Source organism: Castor canadensis, chromosome 14 (genome assembly GCF_047511655.1).
Source record: "Castor canadensis chromosome 14, mCasCan1.hap1v2, whole genome shotgun sequence".
In the NCBI taxonomy this organism is placed as follows: Eukaryota; Metazoa; Chordata; class Mammalia; order Rodentia; family Castoridae; genus Castor; species Castor canadensis.
This window is the reverse complement of record NC_133399.1, coordinates 8498474-8525309: the sequence shown is the minus strand read 5'-3', so window position 1 is coordinate 8525309 and position 26836 is coordinate 8498474. Positions and strand designations below refer to the sequence as shown.

The 26836-nt window shown below is 42.8% G+C and overlaps 2 protein-coding genes across 4 annotated transcripts in view; one reads left to right on the top strand and one right to left on the bottom strand.

Moving 5' to 3' along the window:
* Nucleotides 1-26836, bottom strand: part of LOC109689049 (uncharacterized) — a 595734-nt gene that overhangs the window by 84604 nt on the left and 484294 nt on the right. The gene's annotated exons all lie outside the window — the stretch shown is intronic.
* Nucleotides 1542-21335, top strand: LOC109677502 (zinc finger protein 557-like). Its single transcript, XM_020153452.2, has 3 exons — nucleotides 1542-1718; nucleotides 11183-11309; nucleotides 20968-21335. Exons 1-3 carry the CDS (start codon nucleotides 1716-1718, stop codon nucleotides 21159-21161), a joined length of 324 nt encoding a protein of 107 aa, XP_020009041.2. The 5' UTR covers nucleotides 1542-1715; the 3' UTR covers nucleotides 21162-21335.

The window sequence follows — 26836 nt, the reverse complement described above, 5'->3', positions numbered from 1 at the left end:
CTTGAAATCTAATTTATTTAATTTTGCCTGTCTAGCATAAAAGAGCCTCTTGATATGATTATATCATGGCTTTTCAGATGACTTCCGGCCCTTCATGTTTTTTGAAATTCATTCTATCTCTCTGTGTCTGTCTCTCTCTCTCTCTCTCTCTCTCTCTGTATCTCTCTCTCTCTCTCCCCTTATTGAAAAATGGGCATTTGAGGGCCAGCCCTGTGGCTCATTTCTGCAACCCCAGGTACTTGGGAGGCAGAGATCAGGAAGATACAGTCCAACACCACCACAGGCCAATCCCTCTCTCAACCAATAAGCTAGTGTGCAGCACACATCTGTCATCACAGCTCCAAGGGAGATGGAAATGGGATGATTGTGGTCCAGGTTTCTCAGGACAAAACCAGAGGACCCTTTTGGAAAGAAAAGCTAGGGGAAGAGGGGATGCAGGTGCAGCTTAAGTAGAGGGCCTTCCTAGGAAGTGTGGAGCCCTGAGCTCAAATCCCAGTACCCCCCCCCAAAAAAGAATGGCATTAGAAAAGCATAGTGAGTTTACTACAGAAATGAGATTCTTCTTCCTTCAGGGTTTACTTTTTTTTTTTTTTCTTGCTATGTTGGGGTTTGAACTCAGGGCCTCATGCTTGTGAATCCAGCTCTTTACCACTTGAGCCTGGCCCAGGCCTGCTGTTCCTCTGAATGGCAGTAGGGGTCTATTTCTTTGTGAATATTTTCAGGCAATTCCATTCCTTTTGCTTATATTCAGCTAATATTTTGAAAGGGTTTCTTTCTTTCTTTTCTAAGAAAGAGCATGAGGAACAGACAAATCCTCGCATCTTCCATGCCTTGCATGTTGCTCCCTTTCATGCTGAGCCTGGGAGGATAAAAGTCTGCTTTGGCCTTGGCTTGCTGCCGAACTTCTTACTTCTGTTCTAAACTGTGGTTTCCTTGTCACACACAGGGTCTCCTGACTCCCTCAGGGGTACTTTATTTCTTTTTACTTGTGCCTGATAGGCAAGTATTCTACCACTGAGCTACATCTTAACGGGGATCTTTTGATCCCCTGTTCCTGTAACTTGGCATCAAAAGAGAAATGAGAGGAGACTGGTTTGGCTCTCCTTGTTGCAATGTCAGGGTCTGGCCCTTTAAATACTTATTACAATAATATAATTCTGCTGACTCCTCTTGTGGCCACCAGTTACCTATCAGTGGGACCTATCTTGGCCTAGGCCACCTTTCTGCTGTTGTCAGAGGACGTCCCCATGGGTCAGAGTCTGGAATTCCCAGTTGGAAACCCACGTCCACGAGGAGAAAGCGGGAAGAGCCCAGTGAGTTCAGGCAGAAGCAGGTGGCCGCTCTCAGGAACCAGGAGCCAGGTGTCATTCAACGCACTTTCCCCAGGCTGGGCCAGGTCAGCTCCCAGTTGAACCCCGTGCTGGAACAGCTGTGGATGAACTTGTCATTTGCCCTCCTCCTGACCAGGTAAGAATCGGTTCTCCTGTCACTCAGGACTATGACAAGAGCAATAGCCAATCAGAGCCAAAGAAGCGGCCCAATCAGGAGCGCTAGCGGGGAAAGGCCCGCCCACATGGCGGACGCTTCCTCTCTTGGGCCGCCATTGTTGCGTCACTGAGCTGGCAGTTGTGAGGTGTGGGCTTGCTCAGCTCCTGTCGCTGTGTGACGCTGACCCCAGGAGCAGGAGTGGACAGCAGGACACCCGGCAGGCAGGAATGGTGAGCGTGGACGGGTTTGTGACACGGGCGAGGAGGGGTTGAGAGCGACTGGGCCCCGCGTGAGTCCCGGAGTCTGCGACAGAGTCGCCGCCGGCGCCGCTCCGCTCGTCGCCTCGGTCCCCGGGCGGGGCGGGGCCGCAGCCGGGACCCCAAGTTCCTGTCCCTTGTCCCCGCCGGAGCCCCCGTCCCTCCGCGCCCGCAGCCCCGCGTCTCCCCTCTGACACAGGTGTGAACCACCTGAGCCTGGCTCCGTGTGTGTTTGTTGTTGATTTGTCAACAGCTGGTATCTGGGTTATTTAGTTTGGCCCGTGTGGCAGACAGCCTCTCTGTGTGAGTCTAGCCTGCCTTACCGATGCTCTGACACTGAGAATTTTTCCTGTGGGGCTCTTCAAATTTTATGCAGTTCATTTTCTCTCTCATTTAAACGTGTGCTTTCAAGGCCGGCACTGTAGGTCATGTCTGTAATCCCAGGTGCTCAGGAGGCACCAAAAGGAAGATGTAGGTCTGAGGCCAGCACAGCGCAAACCCTGGGTCGACCATTCAGCTGAGTGGTGGCACACGTGTCACCCCTGCTCCAAGGGAGGAGCAACTACTGCGGTGATGGCCAGGCCTGCCAGGGCAAAACCAGAAAGTCCTGTTGGGAAATCCTGAAGCATAAGTGGCTGCAGGCCTGGCTTACGTGGTAGAGCACCTGCCTAGCAAGTGTGGGGTCCTGATTGAAGGCCCAGTTCCCTCCCCTCCCAGAAGAAAAGGAATGGGCATTCGAATATTGTGCTGAGGGTACTCCAGAACTGTAGGGCTCAGTTTTTTCTTGCAGTGTTGGCCTTGAACTCAGGGCTTCATGCTTGTAAGGCAGGCCCTTCACCAGTTGCACCCCCGCCGTTCTGTTCCTCTGAAAGGCGGTAGTGGTGTGTTTTCTTTGTGAATTTTCTAGATAATGTTTGCAGGCGGCATGTTCCTCTGGGAGTGTAGTTACTGAAGTCTCCATTCGTGTCACTTATATGCAGCCAGTGTTTTGACAGGGCTGTTTTTTTTCCCCCCCAATGTTAAGAGCTAAGAAAGAGCAAGAGGAAACAGGCAGATCCTCACATCTTCCAGGCTTTGCATGCTCTCCCTTTAACATTGAGCCCAGATGGTTAAAAGTCTGCTTTGGCCTTTGCTTCCTGCAGAACGTCTTAGTTCTGGTCTGCGATGTGTTGTGTCCTTGTCCTGCACAGGGTGTCCTGAGTTCCCCGGTATGTTCCTGGTACTTCATTTCTATTGTGTTTCAACCTGTGCGTGATAGGCAAGTGTTCTACCACTGAGCTAAGGCCTAACAGCAGGGGTTCTTTGAAACACCATCATTTCTAAAGTATGTCTCTCCTTAGCCTCCCGTAATCTGTATTTTAATAGCTGGGTGGGTAGGTTCAGCTTGTACCTCTAGGTCTTTGCCCCATTCTTTTTTATTTCCAAATCCTCTTCCTTCTCTCATCTTTCTTCATTTTGTGCTGGGATACAACTACACTCCAGCACTTTTATTTTTTTATTTGGAGTAAGGTGAGGGTTCCATTTCATTTTCTTCCCTGTGGTTATGACTTTTCCAGTTTTCTGAACCTTTTTAAAAAAATAGATGGCACTTTTCTCATTGAGTGATTTTTATCCTCCTGTCCAAAACTGCTCTGCCATGTTCATTTAGGAATCTGGGCGTGTTGGTCTGGTGTGGCATTTATGGCTCTGTCTCTCTGCCCGCTCCACTGCATTTTGATTACTGTGCCCTGGTGCAGGTATTTATTTGTGGATATGTGCACCTGCATTCGCAAGGGACATCGGCTGTAATTGTGCTGGTGTCCATCTTTGCTGTCAGCATAAATTTGGCCTCAGATTGACTCTTCCCTTGTCTCTGGTTTCTGGAGCAGATTTAGTAGTGGGGTGGTGTTCATTTTGCTTTAGGTGGTGTTGATTTCAGTCCTCTGAACCAGCTATCTGGGTGCCTTGTTTTGGCTGGGGAGGGGGCTTTTTAGTTCTTGCATCAGTCTTATTAGTTGTGGATCTGCTCAGAGTTTGTATTTGTTTTTCTGAGCTAGGAACAGTTTCTCATCCCTGGTGGTTCTGTACTTGGTTTTTTGTGTGTTGACTTTTTTATTCTTGTGTTAAAAATTGCTTCTGTCACTTTTCTATCTTTCTCCAAGTGCCACAGCACAATACAGTTTGGGTTCTAGGTTGTGGTCAATTTCAACTTTCAGGAAATAGCAAGGCAGCTGTTGATCTCTTTTCCTGCATAGCTGTCAGTTTGCTGTGGCCATCAACACTTGGTACTATCTTATGGGCTCAATTGTGTCGTTTCATAGGTATGAAATGAGATCTACTCGATATTTACTCGTCTCTTCATTACTATGTGCTGGGTCTTTCTTCACATAGTGTGTTTTGTTTTCTAATTAATACATTTTGCTTGTTTCCCCATTTTTTTCATTTTTACTCTGTACAGTAATCCTTTCATCATTGTATGTATTGTAGATAATTTCTCTTCTGCTTTGTTGTCTTTACCTACATTAATGTTAATATTTTAAAATTTGTCAATAGTGACCTAGAACTCCAAAATAATGAGAGCAAAGTGGACTGGAGTTACGGCTCAAGCAGTAGAGCACCAGCTTTGCAAGCATGAAGCCCTGAGTTCAAATCCTAGTCCCACTAAATAAAAAATAAAATTTAAATAGGTGTAGTGGTATAAGCCTGTAATCCCAACCAAATGGGAGGCAGAGATGGGAAGATGGCAGTTTGAAACAAGCTTGGACTAAGTAGCAGATCCTATCTGAAAAATAATGAAAAGATCCAGGGGTGTGGTTCAAGTGGTAGAGCACTTACCTACCTTGAGTTCAACCCCCAGGTCTGCCAATGCAAATGAAGAAAAAACTTACATAGGCTCTTTCATCATACTAATGGGGAAACTTAAAAATTTTATTGAGCTATGTCAAAGGAATGAGGAGAGTTACATACCCCTCAGAAGAAGTCAGTGACACCAAGATGTCACCTCTCAAGCATGTGTATAAAATTCCTTAAATCCCTCCAAACTGTATAAAATTTAAATCGTGCTGTTTTGAGGGGTCCCTTCCAAAATCCACTAGGACTGTATTTTTTGTTAAATTGAGTATTGAATCGTAGCAGAAAATATGTCCACAGACTGTAAATGATTGCTTTAGCAGTGAGAGCATTCTGAGTAAACTTTCTTACAGAAGTCGTGGAGGTTGTTACTTTTGGTTTTCTTGTGCTGGTGATTGTACCCAGGGCCTTGCACACATTACAAGAGTGATGTAATTCATGAGCTAGGCACTGAGCCACATGGCCAAGACTAGTGTTTGCTTTAGGGGAATTGATTGCTACTGACCATTGGATGCACTGGGGGGAATGAAATTCTATCTTTGATAATCGTAACAGTTTTTACCTGGAAGGCTGAAATAATGAAGTGGCAATCACATTAATGAGGGGGAGCTCTGTTCATTTGTTTTTACTCAGAATGTGTTTTGTCAATTTTAAGATATATGAATAGGATGTCTTTCCTTGTCACCAAGGAGCACTAGCTGCCATCAGAGCCGTGGGACACACTTTTTCAAAAGACTTAGCCTTGCTGTGAATGTGAGGCAAACTCTAGTTTGCTCCTATTTTTGCCTGTGAGGTGATGTTACGACCATGTGGACATAGCGATGTCGAGGTAGAACACTTCAGCTGTGCAGATTAGCGAAGCTTCCTTGGTAGAGTCCAGCTAGAGGTTCTGTTCTCTGCTGCTGGCAGGTGCCTGTTGCCTGAACTCTGGCACCAGCCTCAGAAGACCCAAGAGCCTAGATCACAGTCCACACCCAAGCCGTCTTGAGAGTGAGTGGTAGCCACACCGAGGGTACCCACCACATGCCAGGGAACACTGACTCCTATCATCTTAACTGTGAAAACTCCTACTTGGCACCATTATACTTTGTGAATTGTCCTTATGTCAGTTAAAATGTCTAACTTCATTTAGTTACACAGCTGGCAAAGGAACACTTCTCTTTCAATCTGAGTGTAGGAGAGCAGTATGTTTAGGTCAACTTCTTGTTAAAGTACAAGCCTAAGAAGGGACAGAGACAGTATCCCTGTTGATGCAATCCTTGGTCACTTGGAAAGTAGAACTTCTATATAACTTTTGAGTGTCCTCACACACCACCTATGTAGGCTACAAATGACAAATAATCCAGGCTCTCTACTCCAGACACAGAAGTGGGAAAAAACTAATTCTCAAAATGATGGTGCCAAAACATTTGTGAGAAACACGTGATGGTGGACAAATGCTTGGTCTTCTGTGATTGTGTTCATCAGATGGAAATGAAGACAGGAAAAAGTCCGTGTAGAAGGTGACACTATAGAAGCTGGGGTGTGTGTGCACCACCTTTATGGAAAGTCACTGTGCAATTGGTGAGAATGTCCTCACTGATCACATCTGTGGCTATATCCTGTGCCTCTTCAGCCATGTGTCAGCAGCTGCTTGTGTGCGGATGGGGACAGCTGGGGCACTGCAGACTGCCCTGCCTGCGGCTTTGTCCATCGTGAGTGTCTATAGAGATACAGTATAGGCCTAGTGCAATTTTACTTAGACATGTGGAAATACAACATGTCTACCTTAAGTCTAAGTTCTTCACTGTAGTAGAAAAGCATATTCTTTCAGCAACCTCTCTGTGCTCAGCACATCAGTTTTCAGTGGTCGAATGCTTCAATGTGTGTGTGATGTTCAGATGTGAGAATTTGGAACTAGAGGCTCTTCCTTACATTGTGACATGTCTGTGTTGCACACCTTTATGCATGGTCACATTATTGTGCTGTGTATAGAGTGAGTGACGCAATGTGTACTGGCTGCCAGTTTGAGGGAGGGTTTTGGTCGTGTGTGCAGTGTTAGCCCAGGATGGGTGATTCCTGTGGGTGGAGTGACTGCTGAGCAAGTCCACTGGGAATTCTCCCCTGGAAACATCACAGTTACCTGGGAGTATCAAGGTCACTTATCTGAGTACAAAAAGAAGTTAGCAGCAGACAGAGCTTAACATTTTGGGTGGCATCCTCACTTAGCGGAGAAGGAGGTATATGTTTATCCTCAACAGGGGAAAATTTCAGTGTCTATGAGGCTAGCTCACAGCATTGTGTTCCAGTGATCCACAAAGTCCACTTTGCTGTCCACAGTGTCAGTTTCATGAGTTTGCATGTTATGGAACATGGTAGAAAAGTAGTAGCTCCAGGTTTCGTTAGGGAACAAAGAAATTCCACTCAGTCCATTTCTTCATTTATGTGTTGTTTTCTTCACACTGTTGATAGACATTCTAACGGTCTCATAATGGTTAGTATCCCTGTCACTTCTTTCTGCCTTTCCCTTCAATTTTTCCTCCCCTCTTACGCAGCATGATAGTCAAGGACAGGGATGGGGGTGTAGCACAAGTGCTCACTCTCAGTACCCCAAAAGGAAGGTGACGGGGGCGGGAGGATTAAAAGTCAAGCTCAAGGAGCCCACATCTTGCCCCAGATCACATCCTCATAGTGACGACTCTCTGTGATGTCCCAGTATCAGCACATGTCTTGGGCTCTGTGATTTGTGTTTTTATGCAGTTTTTCTATTGTGACATCTATTACTCAGGTGTTTCTGTTATTTTTTATTTTTATTTTTTTATTGTAGGACTGAGGGTTGAGCAGCTCAGGGCTTCACGCTCGGGTAGGCAGGTGCTCTACCACTTGAGCCAGGCCTCCAGCTCTGCTAGTCAGCTTTTAATATCACAGTCAGTGTAAGAGGACAGGTGTGAATATGATATTCTGGGTATATGGTAAAAATAAGTCATTTTTTTTTTATTTGTTGATTTCTTTTGTCAGTGCTGGGGTTTTAACTCGGGGCCTCACACTCGGAAGGTAGGTGCTCCACCGTGTGAACCATTCCACCAGCCAACCTGGTTTTTAGAGATGGGAAAGCTACCTCATGAATGCATGCACATTGTATGTTTGCCATTGTAATTATGCAAGTCAGAAGTGGAGAAATGAGAAAGCCTGCGTGGGATAATGAACTTAAAGTATAAATATCGTTTATTCAGAAAAAAACATGTAATTCCCGTGTGACCAAATTAATCTCCAGTTCAATTACAATAGTAAAATTTTCTTTAACACTATTCAGCAGAGGGCTGGCCATGTGGGTCAAGCGGTAAGAGCACCTGTGTAGCAAGCATGAAGGCCTGAGTTCAGAGCACATACTGCCAAAAAAGAAATTGCCATTGTGGTGGTTGCTGTCTGTAATCTTAGTTACTCAGGTGAAGATCAAGATCACTGTTGAAGGCCATTCTGGATGAACAGTGTGAGAGATTCCATCTCATCCAATAGCTGGGCCCAGTCATCCCAGCTCCATGGGAAACATAAACAGATGGATCACGTTCCAGGCCAGCTTGGGCATGAACACGAGACCCTATCTGAACAGTACCTAAAGAAAAAATAGCTGGAGGTGTGACTCAAGTGGTGGAGCACCTGCCTAGAAAACTGGAGGCTCTGAGTTCAAACCCACGTACTGCCAAAACCAGAATTTACCAATTTTGAACGTTAGCAATTTACCATTAGTTATCTCAGCCTTTCTGTGCATTTTCTGAGATCTTCTTGAGTTTTGCATTCATTTTTTGGGGGTGTGGGTGGGACTGAGGTTTGAACTCAGGTATTCACACTTGCCAATCAGGGTCTTTATTGCTTGAGACACATCTTTCATCCATTTTGCTGTGGTCATTTTAGGGATAGGGTCTCTAGAATTGTTTGCCTGGGACGGCCTCAAATTGTGACCCTCTGGAAATCAACCTCCCGTTAGCTAGGATTACACGTGCGAGCCACTGGTGCCCTAGTGTGCGGTCCTGTTGTGTCTTTCACGTGCCGTCCGTGTAAGACCATGGCAAAGGCAGTATAAAAGTGGTATATGCAAAAATGTTGTAGACCCCACAGTAAAAGTTAATTTCAATTCTCGAGATTCCACGTAAGAAAGAAACTGGTGTGCACAGAAGGGCAACAGTGGCATCTTGCAAATACTATGGAAAGCAGAATACCAAAGGACTGTTGAGAAGGAGAACCTCACTCTGTGAGCCTCTGTCGTGGACAGGACTGCCTGAGCGATGGTGCAGACATATGGGCTTGTTTGCTGGGGACAGCCCATACTGCCTGTGATTCCAGCAGGACTGTTCTTATCAGCACTTCCGTTTGTCACAGGCATTTGAATTTGAGCAATAACTGTCCATGGATGCTATCGATGCAGTGGTCTGGTCTCAGATGTGCTGAGGTAGCAGCGAACGTTGTCTTCCGGAGTCAGAGAAAGTCACAGACAACAGGGTGAGGAAAAGAGCAGAGTTTTATGTAAGCAGGAGGAAAAACTGAGTTTTATATAAGCAGAGAGGGAAAGAGTAGAAAAGCTTCCGTGTACAAGAGAGAGGTCTCAGAAAGGCTGAGCCTATGAGGCTTTGTCTCTAGTGGATTTTATGAGTCTTATTTCCTGGTTGAAGGAGAGCTGGTTGTGTCTCTGTGCACTGCTGCTCCACTTAGGGGATGTTTGTCATCGCCAGCCAATATGTTGCAGGCTGACACTGTGCATTCCCCTTCTTCCCTGCCCAATGGCCCTAAGGTGTCTAGGGCCATTGGGAAGGCTACCTGGCATGGTGGTGCACACCTGTAGTCCCAGCACTAGAGAGGTTGAGACAAGATGATTTCAATTTGCAGGACAGCCCGGGGGACACATCAAAGACCTTGTTTACAAAAGCAATAATAATTTTCTGGATAACTTGGGTGTAAGATGGAGAATTTCTTGGTTGGAATCTCATTGAATAGAATGAAGAGGTCCTTGGAAGCACAGAGAACATTGGAAACAAATTCTTTCATAGTCCATTTAAATGAAAATATAAACACAGTGGGGTCACATGCAGATGAATATGTAGGCCACAGTGACTTGGTGGGTTGTGTTCTCTCTTCCTGCTGTGCACCCAGAGGTGACCAAGGATGGGTTTTGGAACATGGTTTATTCTTTTACCCTGTGTCTGTCACGGAGTTTTACTTGGTTTCCCTCTTGAGTTTTGAGACTTACTACTACCATACGTGTAGCGTTAGGTTCTGCAGAAAGGGTTTGGTGTGCTGTATTTCTTTCTTGCACATATGGTGTGTCATGCTGTGCTCACATGGGTCACTCCCTCATTTCACCAGGTAGTTTTGTTTTGTTGCTTCAACTATCTCTCTCTCTCTCTCTCTCTCTCTCTCTCTTTCTCTCTCTGTGTACATGCTTGATGATGCTAATGCATAACAGATTTTTATTACAGAATGGGAAAAAGCTCTTGTGTGGGTAATGGGTAAAATCAAAATTTGTATGGAAAGTATGAAAGTGTATGTATTTATCATCTTACCATTCACAAGTCTGTTTATCAAGTGAGTTGCCCACACTTGCAATGATTTATTTTTGTCTTATTAAACAGCATTTCTATATGCTGTGTCTTCCTTGTATTTGTTACCTCTGTCATTGTGCATGTTTCATAGGTGGTTTTACATCTTATATGAAACATAACTCCCTTTCCTCTTTATCTTCTTATGTTTGGGCCATATAAATGGTGGTGGTCTTTTAATTTCAAATCCACTTATTTATAAGTAAAAGTTGTGACAAAATAACAAGAATAAGTATAAAAATGAAAACACAGTTGTGACAAAATGTGTTATGTAAAGCCAAGTGGTAGTGGCTCATGCCTGTAATCACTCAGGAGGGAGACATCAAGAGAACTGTGATTTGTAGCCAGCCTGGGAAAATAGTGTGTGAGACCCTAGCTCCAAAATACCCAACACAAGAAAAAGCGTTGGTGGAATGACTCAAGTGGTACAGCACCTGCCTAGCAAGCATGAGACCTGAGTCAAACCCCACTGTGAAAAAGCTGTGTTAAATATTATCAGACAAGCTCATTAGAAGATCATTGTCCAGTGTGTATTTTGAGTCGATCAGTTGGGCTCTCTCTATTGAACATGTCAGAAACCTGCAAGCCTTTGAGAGTTAAACAAGAAGCACATTACTCACAGAAACTTTGAAACACTGAGCCCTCTTGTCAGGACGGTGACGTCCACTCCTATGTAGATACAATATATGTACTGGCAAGGGTTGAGCGTTGTCCTCAGGCATTCATGAGAATTCCTCTCAGGATGGCTGCTGTTAATGCTCTCTGCTCAAAGTAGGACCTTGTCATGAGAGGTGCTGCAGACCAGTGCACAGAGGTTGGGGTGATCCTGCTGTGCTGTTGCTTCACCACACAGTTCTAATGTAGTATCAGAATTGCTGTGAGACACGGTGTGAGTTTGGATGAAGGGTGAGAGTGTGGTGAGCAGACATGGAGTGAACCTTTAAGGAAAAGCACATTACGTAAACTGCTTATGAATTCAATATAGATTTCTAGTGCTGTGACTCATTCTTCCTCCTGGAAATTTGTGGGATATTTTAGCAGTTGGTGACCTTTGAGGATGTAGCTGCGAACTTCACCGTGGAGGAGCAGGCCTTGCTGGATCCTTCACGGAAGAATCTCTACAGAGATGTGATGCGGGAAACCTTGAGGAACCTGGGTGCTCTAGGTAAGGGTGACAGAGTTCCTTTAATGAGTCCATGAAAGAACCAGTGGTTTGTGGACATCTGTGCTGCTCCATGGTTTGGAAAGTAGAAAAGGGAAAATTTGGTTATGCGTGATGTCCCAAGCCTGTACTCCTAGCTACTTGGGAGGTAGAGATCAGGAGGATTGCAGTTTGAGATTGCCCTCAGCAAGAAGTTTTCCAGACCCCATATCTACCATTGAATGGATACCCCGTTGAGCTCCTGACATCCTAGGTATGAGGGGAAGCATAAATAGAAGGATCACCATCCCGTCACACATAGTCAAAAACAACGAACAAAAAGTGCTGACAGAGTGAATCAAGTAGCAGAGCTCCCATCTACCATGCCCAAATCCCCGAGTTTAACGACCATTGCACCAGGAAAAAAAGAAAAAGAAAAACACCCAAAAATGAATAAGAAAGAAAATTTGGTGAGTGTACCCAGAAGCATGGCCTCATTATATAATGGTAAACTGCCTAAAATCTGATAGATCTTTAGTAGTGATCTTTTTTCTGTCACCATTTTAGGGAAAAAAGAGAAAGACAAAAGCATTGGCGGTGATTATCAAAGCTGCAGGAGAAAGCTAAGGTTTTTTCCACTCAACAAATTAAGCAGTGTGCCTGTAGTATACTGTAGTAATGCCAAGAAATTTTAAAAGGGAACCAATGATTAAAAAATCCACCTTCAAATTGACTTAATCTTAGAAAATTTCCTTTCGCACTACATACAGGTTAAACATGAACTATAGAAAGATACAAAGCCTAAACTGTTCAACTAGTGAACAGTGGCAACATGCAACAAGCTGTTGGTTCAGTGTACACAAATTTTGTTACATTCACAAAATTGTGGAGGTTTGACTTTACTTCACAGTTTGCATATAAACTATGTACAATACAAAAGTGAATTTTGCAGCTGGGCACCAGGGTCAAGCCTGTAATCTTACTATCTGGGAGCTAAAGATAGGAGGAGTGCTTTCTGAGGTCAGCCTGGACAAAATTTGTGTGACCCCCACCTCTCAACCCGAGGCTCCACAAGTGGCTCACATATGCATCCGTGGGAGTCACATAGAGGAGTGTTGCAGTCCAGGCTGGTGGGCATAAAGATAGACAGTATCTCAGCTGTGTGCCTGCAGCTCATGCCTGTAATCCCAGCTACTCAGGAGGCAGAGATCAGTAGGATCGCAGTTTGAAGCCAGCCCAGGCAAATCGTTCATGAGACCCTATCTTTAAAAACCCATCACAAAAAAGGGGCTGATAGAGTGGCTCAATGTGTAGACCGAGTTCAAGCTCCAGTGCTGCAAAACAAGAAAAAAAAAAAAAAAGAAACGAGAAGAGTATTTCAAAAATAATCAACTCCAGTGGAACAACTTTCTTGAAAGTTCAGAGACCTGATTTCAAACTCCAGTATTACCCCATACAACCTCTAAAAAATAACCAGTGCCGAAACAGGTGGCTTTGTGGCTCTCGTGGTAGAGCGCCTTCCTAGCAAGCACAAATCCCTGCGTTCGGCACCCCAGTACTGCCAAAAAGAATGTAATTTTCTGTTTTGGGTGTCGTTGCAATATTTTAGACATGCAAATCTTTTTCAAAATACACAATTCTTCTAGTCCCATGAGTTGAACAGATTCTACAGGGAACAGGAAAACTCCTGCAGTAAAACTGGAAAGCCCTGTGTGGAGAGAAGTCCTCGGTGGTCCATCTTCATATGTGGTTGTCACAGTTCAGACTGGACACGAATCATCAGAGAGTGAGGAATAGATAGAGAATCCTTACGAGTGTAAGGAGTGCGGGAAAGCCTCTCTGAGCATGTAAGGACTCACAGTGCTGAGAAACTCCAATTGTAAACAATGTGGAGAAGCTTTCAGTAGACCTAGCTATGCTCAGATACACACAGATCTTCATCCTAGTGAAAAAGCGTGCATGTGTAAGCAACGTGGGAAACACTTCATAGATCTCACTGACTTTCATAGACATGGTAACACACCCTGGAGGAGGACCTTTCAAGTGTAAGAGATGCAGTAAGGCCTTTAGTTGGGCTGGTGCCCTTCACAGACACGAACGAAGTCACACAGGAGAGAAACCCTGTGAATGCAAGGGATGTGGAAAAGCCTTTGTGCATCACAGTTTATGCTGATACCATAAAAGATTCACACTGGACAGAAACCCCAGGAATGTAGGCAATGTGGGAAAGCCTGTCCGAGTACATTAGAGAATTCATACTGGACAGAACCCTATGAGTGCATAGTGTGGGAAAGCCTTTGTGTATCAGTACACTTCCATATCAAAAATCGATTCACACTTGACAAACCCTGTGAATGCAAGCAATGTGGAAGAATCATCAGTTCATTAGATTACCTACAAATGCATGAACGAACTCTCACTACAGAGAAAGCATAGGTAACAAGCAATGCGGGAATCCCTTCATTGATCCAAAAACCTTTTGACATGTCTGAGCTCACACTGGAGACAAACCCTATGTATGTAACACGTGCTAGAACCTTCATTTCTTCCACTTGCTGTAGGAAACATGTAGTTATTCACACTGGGGAGAATGCCTAACTTTTGTATATGGAGCAGTTAACTATCAGGACCTTACTAGCAATCATGAGAATGCACTGTAACGGGACTCACATCATGTAATGTGTGGGGATGCCTGCACGCATCTTCTTTCACATCCCAGCTACACAGGACATACTATGTCAGGAAGCCTTTTTTTAAAAACCAATTTTTAAAAATTATATTCCTATATGCATACAATGTTTGGGTCATTTCTCCCCCTTTCCCCCAGCCCCCTCCCTTACCCCATCCCCCGTTCCCTCCCTTGTTCCCCCAACCTCTCGCTACCAGGCAGAAACTATTTTGCCCTTATCCCTACTTTTGTTGAAGAGAGAGTATAAGCAATAATAGGAAGGACCAAGGGTTTTTGCTAGTTGAGATAAGGATAGCTCTACAGGGAGTTGACTCGCATTGATTTCCTGTGCATGTGTGTTACCTTCTAGGTTAATTCTTCTTGATCTAACCTTTTCTCTAGTTCCTGGTTCCCTTCTCCTATTGGCCTCAGTTGCTTTAAGTATCTGCTTTAGTTTCTCTGCATTGAGGGCAACAAACGCTATCTAGTTTTTTGGGTGTTTTACCTATCCTCATACCTTCCTTGTGTGCTCTGGCTTTGTCATGTGATCAAAGTCCAGTCCCATTGTTGTGTTTGCCCTTGATCTAATGTCCACATACGAGAGAGAACATACGATTTTTGATCTTTTGGGCCAGGCTAACCTCACTCAGAATGATATTCTCCAGTTCTATCCATTTACCTGCGAATGATAACATTTCGTTCTTCTTCATGGCTGCATAAAACTCCATTGTGTATAGATACCACATTTTCTTAATCCATTCGTCAGTAGTGGGGCATCTTGGCTGTTTCCATAACTTGGCTATTGTGAATAGTGCTGCAGTAAACATGGGTATGCAGGTGCCTCTGGAGTAACCTGTGTCACAGTCTTTTGGGTATATCCCCAAGAGTGGTATTGCTGGATCACATGGTAGATCAATGTTTAGATTTTTAAGAAGCCTCCAAATTTTTTTCCAGAGTGGTTGTACTAGTTTACATTCCCACCAACAGTGTAAGAGGGTTCCTTTTTCCCCCGCATCCTCGCCAACACCTGCTGATGGTGGTGTTGCTAATGATGACTGTTCTACCTTGTGAGGTGGAACCTTGGTGTGGTTTTAATTTGCATTTCCTTTATTGCTAGCGATGGTGAGCATTTTTCATGTGTTTTTTGGCCATTTGAATTTCTTCTGTTGAGAAAGTTCTGTTTAGTTCACTTTTCACTTGCCCATTTCTTCATTGGTTCATTAATTTTGGGAGAATTTAGTTTTTTGAGTTCCCTGTATATTCTGCTTATCAGTCCTTTGTCTGATGTGTAGCTGGCAAATATTTTCTCCCACTCTGTGGGTGGTCTCTTCAGTTTTACAGATCATGTCTTTTGTTGAGCAGAAGCTTTTTAGTTTTATGAAGTCCCATTTATCTATGCTATCTCTTAGTTGTTAAGCTGCTGGGGTTCCATTGAGAAAATTCTTGCCGATACCTATTAATTCCAAGGTATTTCCTACCCTTTCCTGTACGAACGTTAGAGTTTGGGGTCCGATATTAAGATCCTCGTTCCCTTTTGAGTCAATATTGGTATAGGGTGATATACATGGATCTAGTTTCAGTTTTTTTGCAGCCTGCTAACCAGTTTTCCCAGCAGTTTTTGTTGAAGAGGCTGTCTTTTCTCCATCATCTATTTTTAGCACCTTTGTCAAAGATAAGTCAAAATGAGGTGGGTGTAATGTGTCGGTTCATATGCGGGTCCTCTGTTCTGTTCCACTGGTCTTCATGTCTGTTTTTGTGCCAGTACCATGCTGTTTTTATTGTTATTGCTTTGTAATATAGTTTGAAGTCAGGTATTGTGATACCTCCTGCATTGTTCTTTTGACTGAGTATTACCTTGGCTATTCGTGGCCTCTTGTGTTTCCATATAAATTTCATGGTAGATTTTTCAATCTCTTTAATGAATGTCATTGGAATTTTGATGGGAATTGCATGAAACATGTAGATTACTTTTGGGAGTATAGACATTTTTACTATGTTGATTCTACCAATCTATGAGCATGGGAGATCTCTCCACTTTCTATAGTCTTCCTCTGTCTCTTTGTTCAGAAGTGTATAGTTCTCCTTGTAGAGGTCTTTCACATCCTTTGTTAAGTTTACACCTAGGTATTTGATTTTTTTGAGGCTATTGTAAATGGAATTGTTTTCATGTATTCTTTTTCAGTTTGTTCATTATTAGTGTATAGAAATGCTGATTTTTCTATGTTGATTTTATATCCTGCTACCTTGCTATAGCTATTGATGGTGTCTAGGAGCTTTTGAGTAGACTTTTTTGGGTCTTTAAGGTATATCATCGTATCATCTGCATGTAGGGATATTTTGACAGTTTCTTTACCTATTTGTATTCCTTTTATTCCTTCTTCTTGCATAATTGCTCTGGCTAGGAATTCCAGTACTATGTTGAATAGGAGTGGAGATAGTGGGCATCCTTGACTAGTTCCTGATTTTAGAGGGAATGGTTTCAGTTTTTCTCCGTTAAGTATAATGCTGGCTGTAGGTTTGTCATATATAGCTTTTATAATGTTGAGGAACTTTCCTTCTATTCCTAGTTTTCTTAGAGCTTTTATCATGAAATGGTGTTGGATCTTATCAAAGGCTTTCTCTGCATCTATTGAGATGATCAAGTGGTTTTTGTCTTTGCTTCTGTTAATGTGGTTTATTGCGTTTATTGATTTTTTTTATATTGAACCACCCCTGCATTCCTGGGATGAAGCCTACTTGGTCGTGGTGAATAATCTTTTTGATGTGTTGTTGGATTCGGTTTGCCATTATTTTGTTGAGGATTTTTGCATCAATGTTCATTAAGGAGATTGGCCTATAGTTCTCCTTTTTTATAGGTGTCTGTGCCTGGTTTTGGGATAAGTGTAATACTGGCTTCATAAAATGTGTTTGGCAGTTTTCCTTCCCTTTCTATTTCGTGGAACAGTTTAAGGCGGGTTGGCATCAGTTCTTCTTTAAAGTCTGATAGAATTCAGCAGAGAATCCATCAGGTCCTGGACTTTTCTTTTTGGGGAGACTCTTGATTGCTGCTTGAATTTCATTTTGTGTTATAGATCTATTCAGGTGATTAATATCCTCTTGGTTCAGTTTTGGATGATCATAAGTATCTAGAAATCTGTCCATTTCTTTAAGATTTTCAAATTTATTTGAATATAGGTTCTCAAAGTTGTCTCTGATGATTTCCTGGACTTCCATGGTGTTTGTTGTTCTGTCCCCTTTTGCATTCCTGATTTTACTAATTTGGGGTTTTTTCTCTCCTCATTTTAGTCAGGTTTGCCAGGGGTCTGTCAATCTTGTTTATTTTTTCAGAGAACCAGCTTTTTGTTTCATTAATTCTTTGTATGGTTTATTTATTTATTTATTTATTGGTTTCTATTTCATTGATTTCAGCTGTATTTTTATTATTTCTCTCCTTTTATTTGTTTTGGGATTTGCTTATTCTTGTTTTTCTAGGAGTTTGAGATATATCATTAGGTCATTGATTTGAGATCTTTCAGGGTTTTTAATATATGCACACATGGCTATAAACTTTCTTCTCAGGACTGCCTTTGCTGTGTCCCATAGGTTCCGGTAGGTTGTGTTTTCATTTTCATTGAATTCCAAGAATTTTGAATTTCCTCTTTTATCTCATCAATGACCCATTGTTCATTGAGCAACGAGTTATTCAGTTTCCAGCCGTTTGCATGTTGTTTTGATTTATTTTTGTTGTTGAGGTCTAGTTTTACTGCATTGTGATCAGATAGAATGCATGGTATAATTTCTGTTTTCTTATATTTGCTGAGGCTTGCTTTTTGCCCTAGGATATGATCTGTTTTGGAGAAGGTTCCATGGGCTGCTGAGAAGAATGTATATTGTGTAGAGGTTGGATGGAATGTTCTGTAGACATCAACTAGGTCCATTTGATCTATGGTATATTTTAGAACTAGGAATTCTTTATGGATTTTTTGTTTGGATGACCTAGCTATTGATGATAATGAGGTGTTAAAGTCTCCCACGACCACTGTGTTGGAATTAATATGTGCTTTTAGGTCCTTCAGGGTATGTTTGATGAAATTGGTTGTGTTGACTTGGGCACATATAGGTTGATAATTGTTATTTCCTTTTGCTCTGTTTCCCCTTTTATTAGTATGGAATGTCCTTCTTTATCTCATTTCATCAATGTCAGTTTGAAGTCTACTTTGTCAGAGGTAAGTATTGCTACTCCTGCCTGTTTTCGTGGGCCATTGGCTTGGTAAATCTTCTTCCAGCCTTTCATCCTAAGCCTATGCTTATTTCTATCAGTGAGATGGGTCTCCTGTAAGCAACAAATTGTGGGGTCTTCTTTTTTAATCCAGTTCGTCAAACAGTGCCTTTTGATGGGGGAATTAAGTCCATTAACATTAAGTGTTAGTACTGATAGGTATGTGGTGATTTCTGTCATTTAGCTGTCTTAGTTGTTTGAAGGTTTGATTGTGTGTACCTAAGTTGAGGTTACTCTCTACTTTCTTGCTTTTTCTTTTCCTGTAGTTTGGTACTGCCTGCCCTTGCATGGTTATGTTGGGTTTTATCTTCTGTGTGCAGAGTCCCTTGAAGAATCTTTTGAAGTGGTGGCTTTGTGGTCACATATTGTTTTAGTTTCTGCTTATCATGGAAGGCTTTTATTGCTCCATGTATTTTGAATGATAGTTTTGCTGGGTAGAGTATCCTGGGGTTGAAGTTATTTTCATTCAGTGTCCAGAAGACCTCACCCCAAGCTCTTCTTGCTTTTAATATTTCTGTTGAGAAGTCTGCTGTTATTTTTATGGGTTTACCTTTGTGTGTTATTTTTTTTTTCTCTCTTACTGCCTTCAATATTGTTTCTCGAGTCTCTGTACTTGTTTTAATGATAATATGCTGTGGGGTAGTTCTGTTTTGGTCAGGTCTGTTTGGTATTCTGGAATCCTCTTGCACAGTATGGGCATAGATTTCTCTAGATTTGGGAAATGTTCTGTTATTATTTTGTTGAATATATTATGCATTCCCTTTGCTTGCACCTCTTCTCCTTCTTCAATGCCCATGATTCTCAGGTTTGGTCTTTTGATGGAGTTGGTGAGTTCTTGCATTTTCTTTTCACAGGTCTTGAGTTGCTTAACTAATAGTTCTTTGGTTTTTCCTTTAATTACCATTTCATCTTCGAGTTCTGAGATTCTTTGTTCTCCTTATTGTATTCTGCTGGATTGTCCTTCCATTTTGTTTTGCATTTCTGTTTTGTTCTTTTTTTCTGAGGTTTTCCATATCCCGAGTCACTTCCTCTTTAATGTTGGCTATTATCAGTCTGAGTTCGTTTATCTCTTTATTAATCGTGTTCTTTGTTTCACTGTGGTGTTTATACAGTGCTGTATAGTTTCTTTTGTTTGTTCTTGTGCTTTCTCAAATTCTCTAGTTTTGTTGTCTTGGAATTTCTTGAGTGTCTCCTGTACATTTTGGTTGACCATATCCAGTATCATCTCTATAAAATTCTCATGAATTCTTGCAGGATTTCTTCTTTCAGATTATTCTTGTGGGCTTCATTGGGTTCTTTGGCATAGTTTATCTTCGTTTTGTTGGAGTCTGGATCTGAGTATCTGATTTCTTCATTTCCCTCTGGTTCCTGTACTAATTTATTGCTGGGGGGGGGAAACTGGTTTCCCTGTTTTTTCAGTCTTCCCATCATTGCCCTTGGTATTGTTACTGTCCCTGTACTGTGCGCAATTAAGTATTTTCTAGGTTGTAATAGTAACAATGGTGATATCTAGAATGGAAGGGTGAGAGGAGAGGGAAAGCAAATGAGGTAAAGAAAAAGGGAAAAGCAAACAAACAAACAAGTAAAAACAAAACATACAATAAAAAAAAGACCAGTGTCAAAGAAATAAACAGGGAGAGATAGTGTACTAATTAACAGTAAGGCAAACAGGCCTTAGAGAGACAGGGAGAGCATTAAAACAAAAATCTCCAAGTTCAAATGCAATAAAGTTTCAGTCTTAATAATTTTGGTGTTGGTCCCTCAGCCTGCAATCCTGGAGATGGAGTCTCATAAGTAGTTCTGTCGTTGTCTCATCAAAGGGGAAAAAAACCCCCAAAACCAAAAGAAACAAACAAAAACACAACAAAATATCCCAAGTTCAAATGCAGTGCAGTTTCAGTAAGACTTTCAGCATGAGGTTGTAGTTCAGTTGTTTCATCTGAGGAAGAGAAAAGGAAAAAAGGAAAACAAAGGGTCCGGAGACAGGTCTGTGAATGGCTATCTGAGGCTGTGGCTTGCCTGCCCACTGCTGTCAGCCTGCTGTTGCTGGAGGCTTTACTCAGAGTAAAGAGTAAACTCTGTTTACTCAGAGTTCTCCTGGGCCCAACTGCCAGTGTTACGAGTTTTCCCCTCTCCAAGCCCTCTAGGGGAGATGGTGCTCTACTCGCCTTCTCCGGCCAGCATGTTTATTTACAGTTCACCTGGGAAGTGTCCCTTCCCCCCTGTCCAGTGGGGCTTTCCTCACACAGCCACTTTTACAAGCTTTCCTGCTCCAAGGTTGCTGGGTGGGTGCCGCTGCTCCTGCCTTCTCTGGCCGACTTGTTTATTTACAGTTCTGTGAGGGATTGCCCCTCCCCGCCTTTGGCGTTCAGAGCACCCCACCCTTTTTGCTACGTGTCTTTTTGTTGTTGTTGTTGTTTATTCCGTTTGGCTTTTTTCTCTTTTTTTCCCTGGGTGGGGGTCAGTCTGTCCAGGGGGCTATGCTGATCTGACCCGGGGTTGTCTGTGGGAGTACCGTGTGCCACTTAGCTCACCTGGTGGTCTGCTTCTCTTGAGCTGGTAGGAGGTGGCATCTGGCGGTGCAGGAGCCCTCCTGGTTTCTCCGTTTACCATGGAGTGGGGATGTTATGCGCGGGCTGGGGGTGTCGAGGAGTTGGGGTTTTGCCTCTTTGTGGTGGTTTTTCCTGCAAGGTGTATCTCCAGCATCTCTCCACGATTTTACTTTAGGAATCACGCTTTCTGCTTCCTCCCTCTAGTCACCATCTTGGAATCGGAATTTCTCAGCACATGTCTTGGTCAGCAGGTCGTGTCTGGCCAGGCTTCTCCGCCTTCAGAGCATCTTCCTTCCCAGGAGGTCTTCAAGGATGCTCACCCGGAAGCCTTGATTGCAGATGTACGAAACTCTCCTGATGGCACATACATAAGATGCACCCTGCACCCAAAGCTGTGAGTGTGGAAAAGTCACGGAAGTAGTCAGTGTTAACATAGTTTCAGAGTCCTGTGAAAATTCCTCATGCACTAGAATCCTACAAATGTTAGTAATGTCACAAGTTTGATGCAAAGTAATTTGCTAGAATGCTCCCAGAAAACCCACACCTGAATAAAATATTCTAGAAGTTTTAAATGTGTTGCCTTTCTCAATAGTTTGTTTATAACATGGCTATTCAGACTAATGTATTTCTCATTATCACTCTTGATTTAAAAAGCGTGAAGACGGGCATGGTAGTGCTCACCTGTAATCGCATCACTCAAGAGGCCCAGGGGTCTACTTTTGTTGGGGATTGGGCTTCCAGAGGCCACAGCAGCTGCTGCTGGCTTAGGAGACCAAAGTCTGCAGGTAACAGGTGTTCCAGGCCCTGATTTCCTATATGGGCATCAGCGAGTACAGTTTTGTGGGACTGCTGCCCACATGGAGAACCAAGCCAGCAGGCTGTGGGAGTTTTGGGTCCTGCTTTCCCATATGGGCTTCTGGAATCTTAGTCCTGGGGCACTGCTGCCAGAATAGGAGAACAAAGCCCATGTGCAGCCATCGTTCCATGGCCCCATCTCCTGCATGGGCTTCAGGGAGCTCAGTTCTGTGGGGCTAGAGCCTGCTGGCTCACGCCTTCTGTTAGCTGTGGAGCAAATAAACAATTTAATGATGCATCTTAATCTCCTAGAAAAACTGGAACAAACCAAACCCCAAACCAGCAGATGGAGAGAAAGAGCAGGGCCAAGATTAATGAAATTGAAACCAAACAAACTGTACAATGAAACAAAAAGTTGGTTCTTTGACTGTATTAACACAATTGATAAACCCTTTAGCCAATATGACATAGCATAGTAGGAAGAAGACCCAAATTAATAAAACCAGAGATGAAAAAGGGGACATAACCACTACGACTAAGCAAACCCATAAAATAGAGAGTACTTTGAAAACTTATTTTCATGTAAACTGGAAAATCTAGATGAAATGGATAAATTCCTAGACCTATGCAACCAATAAAAATTGAACCAAAAAGATACTTACCTAAATAGTCCTATTACATGCAATTAAATTGAAAGAGTAAAAAAGAGTCTCCCTACAAAGGACAGCCCAGGACTTGGTGAATTCATAGCCATATTTTACCAAACAGGTAAAGAAGTCTAACATCAGCACTCCTTAAGCTTTTCCAGGAAATAGAAAGGGAAGGAACGCTACCAAACTCATTATATGAAGCCAGCATCACACTCATTCTGAAACCCAATAAAAACATAACCAGAAAAGAGAATTATATATCAATATTATTAGTGAATATAGATGCAATGATTCTCAACAAAATATTGGCAAACAGAATTCAAAAACATGTCAAAAAGATCATACACCATGACCTAGTTGGTTTCATTCCAAGGATGCAAGGATGGGTCGACATACGTAAATCTATAAATGTAAGACTGTACCTAAACAGAGGCAAGGACAAAAACCACACAATCCCCTCAACGGATGCAGAAAAAGTCTTTGACAAAATCCAACACCCTTTCATAGTAAAGGCTCTGAAGAAACTAGGAATAGAAGGAACAGTCCTCAACATAAAGGCTATATATGACAAACCTAGAGCTAACATCAAACTAAATGGAGAACAACTGAAACCGTTCCCATTAAAGTCAGGAATGAGACAGGACTATCTGCTTTCTCCACTGCCATTCAATATAGGATTGGAATTCCTAGCCAGTGCAATAAGACAAGAGCAAGAAATAAAAGGGACTCAAATTCGGAAGGAAGAGTTCAAACTATCCGTATTTGCAGATGACATGATCTGATACCTAAGAGACCCCAAAAACTCTACCAAAAAGAAAAGCCTACTAGAAATCATAAACTTTTGGCAAAGTATTAACATACAGAAATCAGTAGCTTTTCTATATTCCAACAATGCACAGACTGAGAAAGAAATCAGGGAAACAATTCCATTTACAATAGCCTCAAAAACAATCAAGTACCTCAGAATAAGGTGCTTGAATAAGAAACCAAAGATGTTTTTAATGAAAACTATAAGCCACTGAAGAGAGAAATCAAAGAAGACATCAGAAGATGGAAAAGACCTTCCATGCTCATGGATTGGTAGAACCAACATTGTGAAAATGGCCATACTTACAAAAGCATGTTTTTCACTAATTTCTCTTTTAGTAAAAGAATAACTTGATGTCTCCTGGTCTTGATCCTGACAGCCCTTACACTAAATTTTCTGCCAACTACATTTCCTGGTCATCTCCTAAACTTAGAATAGAAAAATGACATTTTGGTTTCCTTCTAGGTAGTTCCAGCACCCAAACTCAGCCAGAAGTAGCTATAGAAGATTTGGACTGTCACTCCTCTGCACCCCTTTTTAGATTAAAAGGGACCAAAGTCGTTTGGGGTGAATGAGGAACATGGATAAATGAGGACACAGATACATTATATTTTAATCAATATTTAAAGGGTCAGACTCTGACACTGGAACAAGGAGAGCCAGAGCAGCTGGCCCCCTCCAATCTCCCTTTCCAAGCAAGTTACAGAAACTGGGGGACAAAGAGGAGCTGCCTGCTTCTGCTTTCCTCTTTGAGATGTTAACAAGCTGCAAGGATCCTTAGATGGGAGGAGAACAATCATGTCTAGCAAAGGGAAGTTCTAAAGCACGCCTATTATCTGTGATTTGGGTGGCCAGGATGGTCTCAGCCACGCAGACCCAACTGCCATCTCAGCCACCCTGACCCATGAGCTTTGATCAGGTGTATCCCCCAGCTCTCCAGTATAAGACCGTGAAGGCAAGAAATGTTTCTTTTTCTCTTGGACCCCCCCCCCCTTTCTATACCTTTTCCTGCCATGCTAAAATAAATCCTTGCTAAAACTTTCACCTTGTGAGACTCTTTGTTGTGAGACACCCTGAGATGCTTTTCAGTGTTTGTGGAGCTCAAGGAACTGGTGTTTTGTGTGGAAACTGGTAAGATGTGGGAGCCTCCACATCCATTCTCTGGTGACCACTGTGATACTAAAAACTGACTAGTAGTGCTAGAGACGTGACTCAAGTGGTAGAGCACCTGCCTAAGAAGCATGAAAGCATGAAGCCCTGTGCTGACCAACCACCAGTACCACAAAACAAACAAACAGAAAACAAACTCTGAGTAGATGTCTCAATAGTAAAACTGCATAAAAACAAACCACAGTGCCCCAGACACATGAGGATGTGATTTGGGGCAAAGTTTGTGGTCCTTGACTTTTCCTTTCTTCCTCCCTTTCTTTTATGGTACTGAGGACTGAAAACTTGAGCTACACCCTCAGCTGTGGGCTTGTACGAGGAAAGGAAAAATTGGGGGGAACGGTAGGCAGGAGCAACTGAGTTATTACCATATGAGACCCCATAATTTCTGTCAACAGCGTGAAGAAAACATAATGAAGAAATGGATGAACAGTGGAGTTCCTCTGTTCCATAATAAATCACAAAGGCGTTCCTTTTCTACTATGTTTCGTAACATGTGCTGACATGCCAGCTCATTAAACTGACACCATGGACAGCAAAGTGGACTTTGTGGATCACTGGAATACAATGCATTGAGCTACCCTTACAGACACTGAAATTCCCCCTTGAGGATAACAATGTACTTCCTTTTCCACTAAGTGAGGACGGTACTCAAAATGCTAACTCTGCCTGCTGCTCACCTTGTTTGTACTCAGATAAGTGGACTTTCAGGATCTAGAATTACTTTGATGGTTTCTGAAATTCCCAGTGGATTTGCTCAGCAGTCACTCCACCCACAGGAATCACCCACGCTGAGCTAAAGTTGTACACATGACCAAAACCCTCCCTCAAACAAGAAGCCAGTACACATTGCACAACTCACTCTATACACAACAGAATGAAGGTCCATATGTAAAGGAGTAGTCTAAAAATTCTTCAGTGACCATGAAGGAGTACAACAGAGACATGTCACCCAAAGAAAAGAAGTCTCCAGTCCCAGAGCCTCACGTCTGAACATCACATGTGTTAAAGCATTCAGCCATTGAAAACTGATGTGCTAAAGCACAGAGAAGTTGCTTTCCAACTGCAGTGAATTATGTAGACTTAAGGTAGATGTGTTTTATTTCTGTATCTCTAAGTATATAACTGCACTGGATCTACCCTGTATCGCTTTAGAGACTCACAATGGGCAAACCCACAACAGGCAAGGCAGTCTGCAGTGCCCCCACTGTTGTCATCTACACAGGAGCAGCAGATGACATAGGGGTGAAGAAGCACTGGATACGGCCACAGAAATGATCAGTGAGGACATTCTCACCACTAGCACAGTGCCTTTCCATAGAAAAGGTGAACACATACGCCAGCTTCTATAGTGTCACCTGCCACCATGGACTTTTCTTACTGCCTTCATTTCCACCGGATGAAAAGAAGACTGACCATTTGTCCTCCACCTTGTGTTTCTCACAAATGAATCAGCAATAGCATTCCAAAAATTATATTTTCCCCATGTCTCTGTTGAGAGCAGAGAGCCTGGATTATTTGTCATTTGTAGTCTACACAGCTGGTGAGTGAGGACACTCAAAAGTTACACGAAAGGTCTACTTTTCAAGTGAGCAAGGATTGCATCGACAGTGATCTTGTCTCAGTCCCTTCCTAGGTTTGTACTCTGACACTTTGCCTAAACATACTGCTCTCCTACGCTCAGAGATTGAAAAGGAAGTCTTCAACACCAGCTGTGTAGCTAAATGAAGTTATATATTTTAAGTGAGATAAGGATGGTCCACAAAGTTTGATGGTGTCACTTAGAAGTTTTCCCACTCAAGATGACAGGAGCCAGTAACATGTGGGACTATTGGAGTGGCCATCACGCTCAAGATGGTTTGGGTCTGGACTGTGCCCCAGACTCTTGGAAGACTTTTGGGTGTTCTGAGGCTCCTTAGTGCCAGAGTTCAGGCTACCAGCAGCTGGCGGCAAGAGAACAGGAGCTCTAGATGGATTCTTCCTAGGAAACTTCTCTAATCTGCACAGCTTAACAATGTTCTTCGCTGACATATGTGTCCACATGGTTGTGACATCACTTCACAGGCAAAAACAGTGCAAACACTGGAGTTGGCCTCACACTTACAGCCTTGCTGAGAAGTGTGTTCCACTGCTCTGATGGCAGGTAGTGCTTCTCAGTGACAGGGATGGATGAAGCAAAAACAACAAAGACATCCTGTTCACATATATTACAATTGACAAAACACACTGGCACTTCATTATCTCTGCCTTGCAGGTAAAAACTACTATAATTTCCAAAGACAGAATTTCTTCCTTCCAGGGCATCTGATGGTCAGTAACAACCAATTCCCCTAAAGCAAACACTAGTCCTGGCCATGAGGCTCGGTGTGTAGCCAATGAATTACATTATTGTAGCATGTGCAAGGCCCTGGGTACACACACACACAAAACCAATAGCAACAACCCCCACAAATTCTACTCAGAATTCTCTGATAAAACAGTTATTTATGGTCTGTGGACCTATTTTCTGCTATAATTCACATACTCTGTTTTTCACAATTTTTTTTGTGGCATTGGGGTTTGAGCTCGGGGCCTTACACTTGCCAGGCAGGTGCTCTACCGCTTGAGCCACTCCACCAGCCCTCTCACATACTCTGATTGACATAAGATATAG

Bases quoted from the DNA above. Each gene is read 5' to 3' on its own strand.
- LOC109677502 (XM_020153452.2), top strand. The intron at 11,310-20,967 runs GTAAGGGTGACA...TCCTCCCTCTAG, and splicing joins GAGGAACCTGGGTGCTCTAG to TCACCATCTTGGAATCGGAA.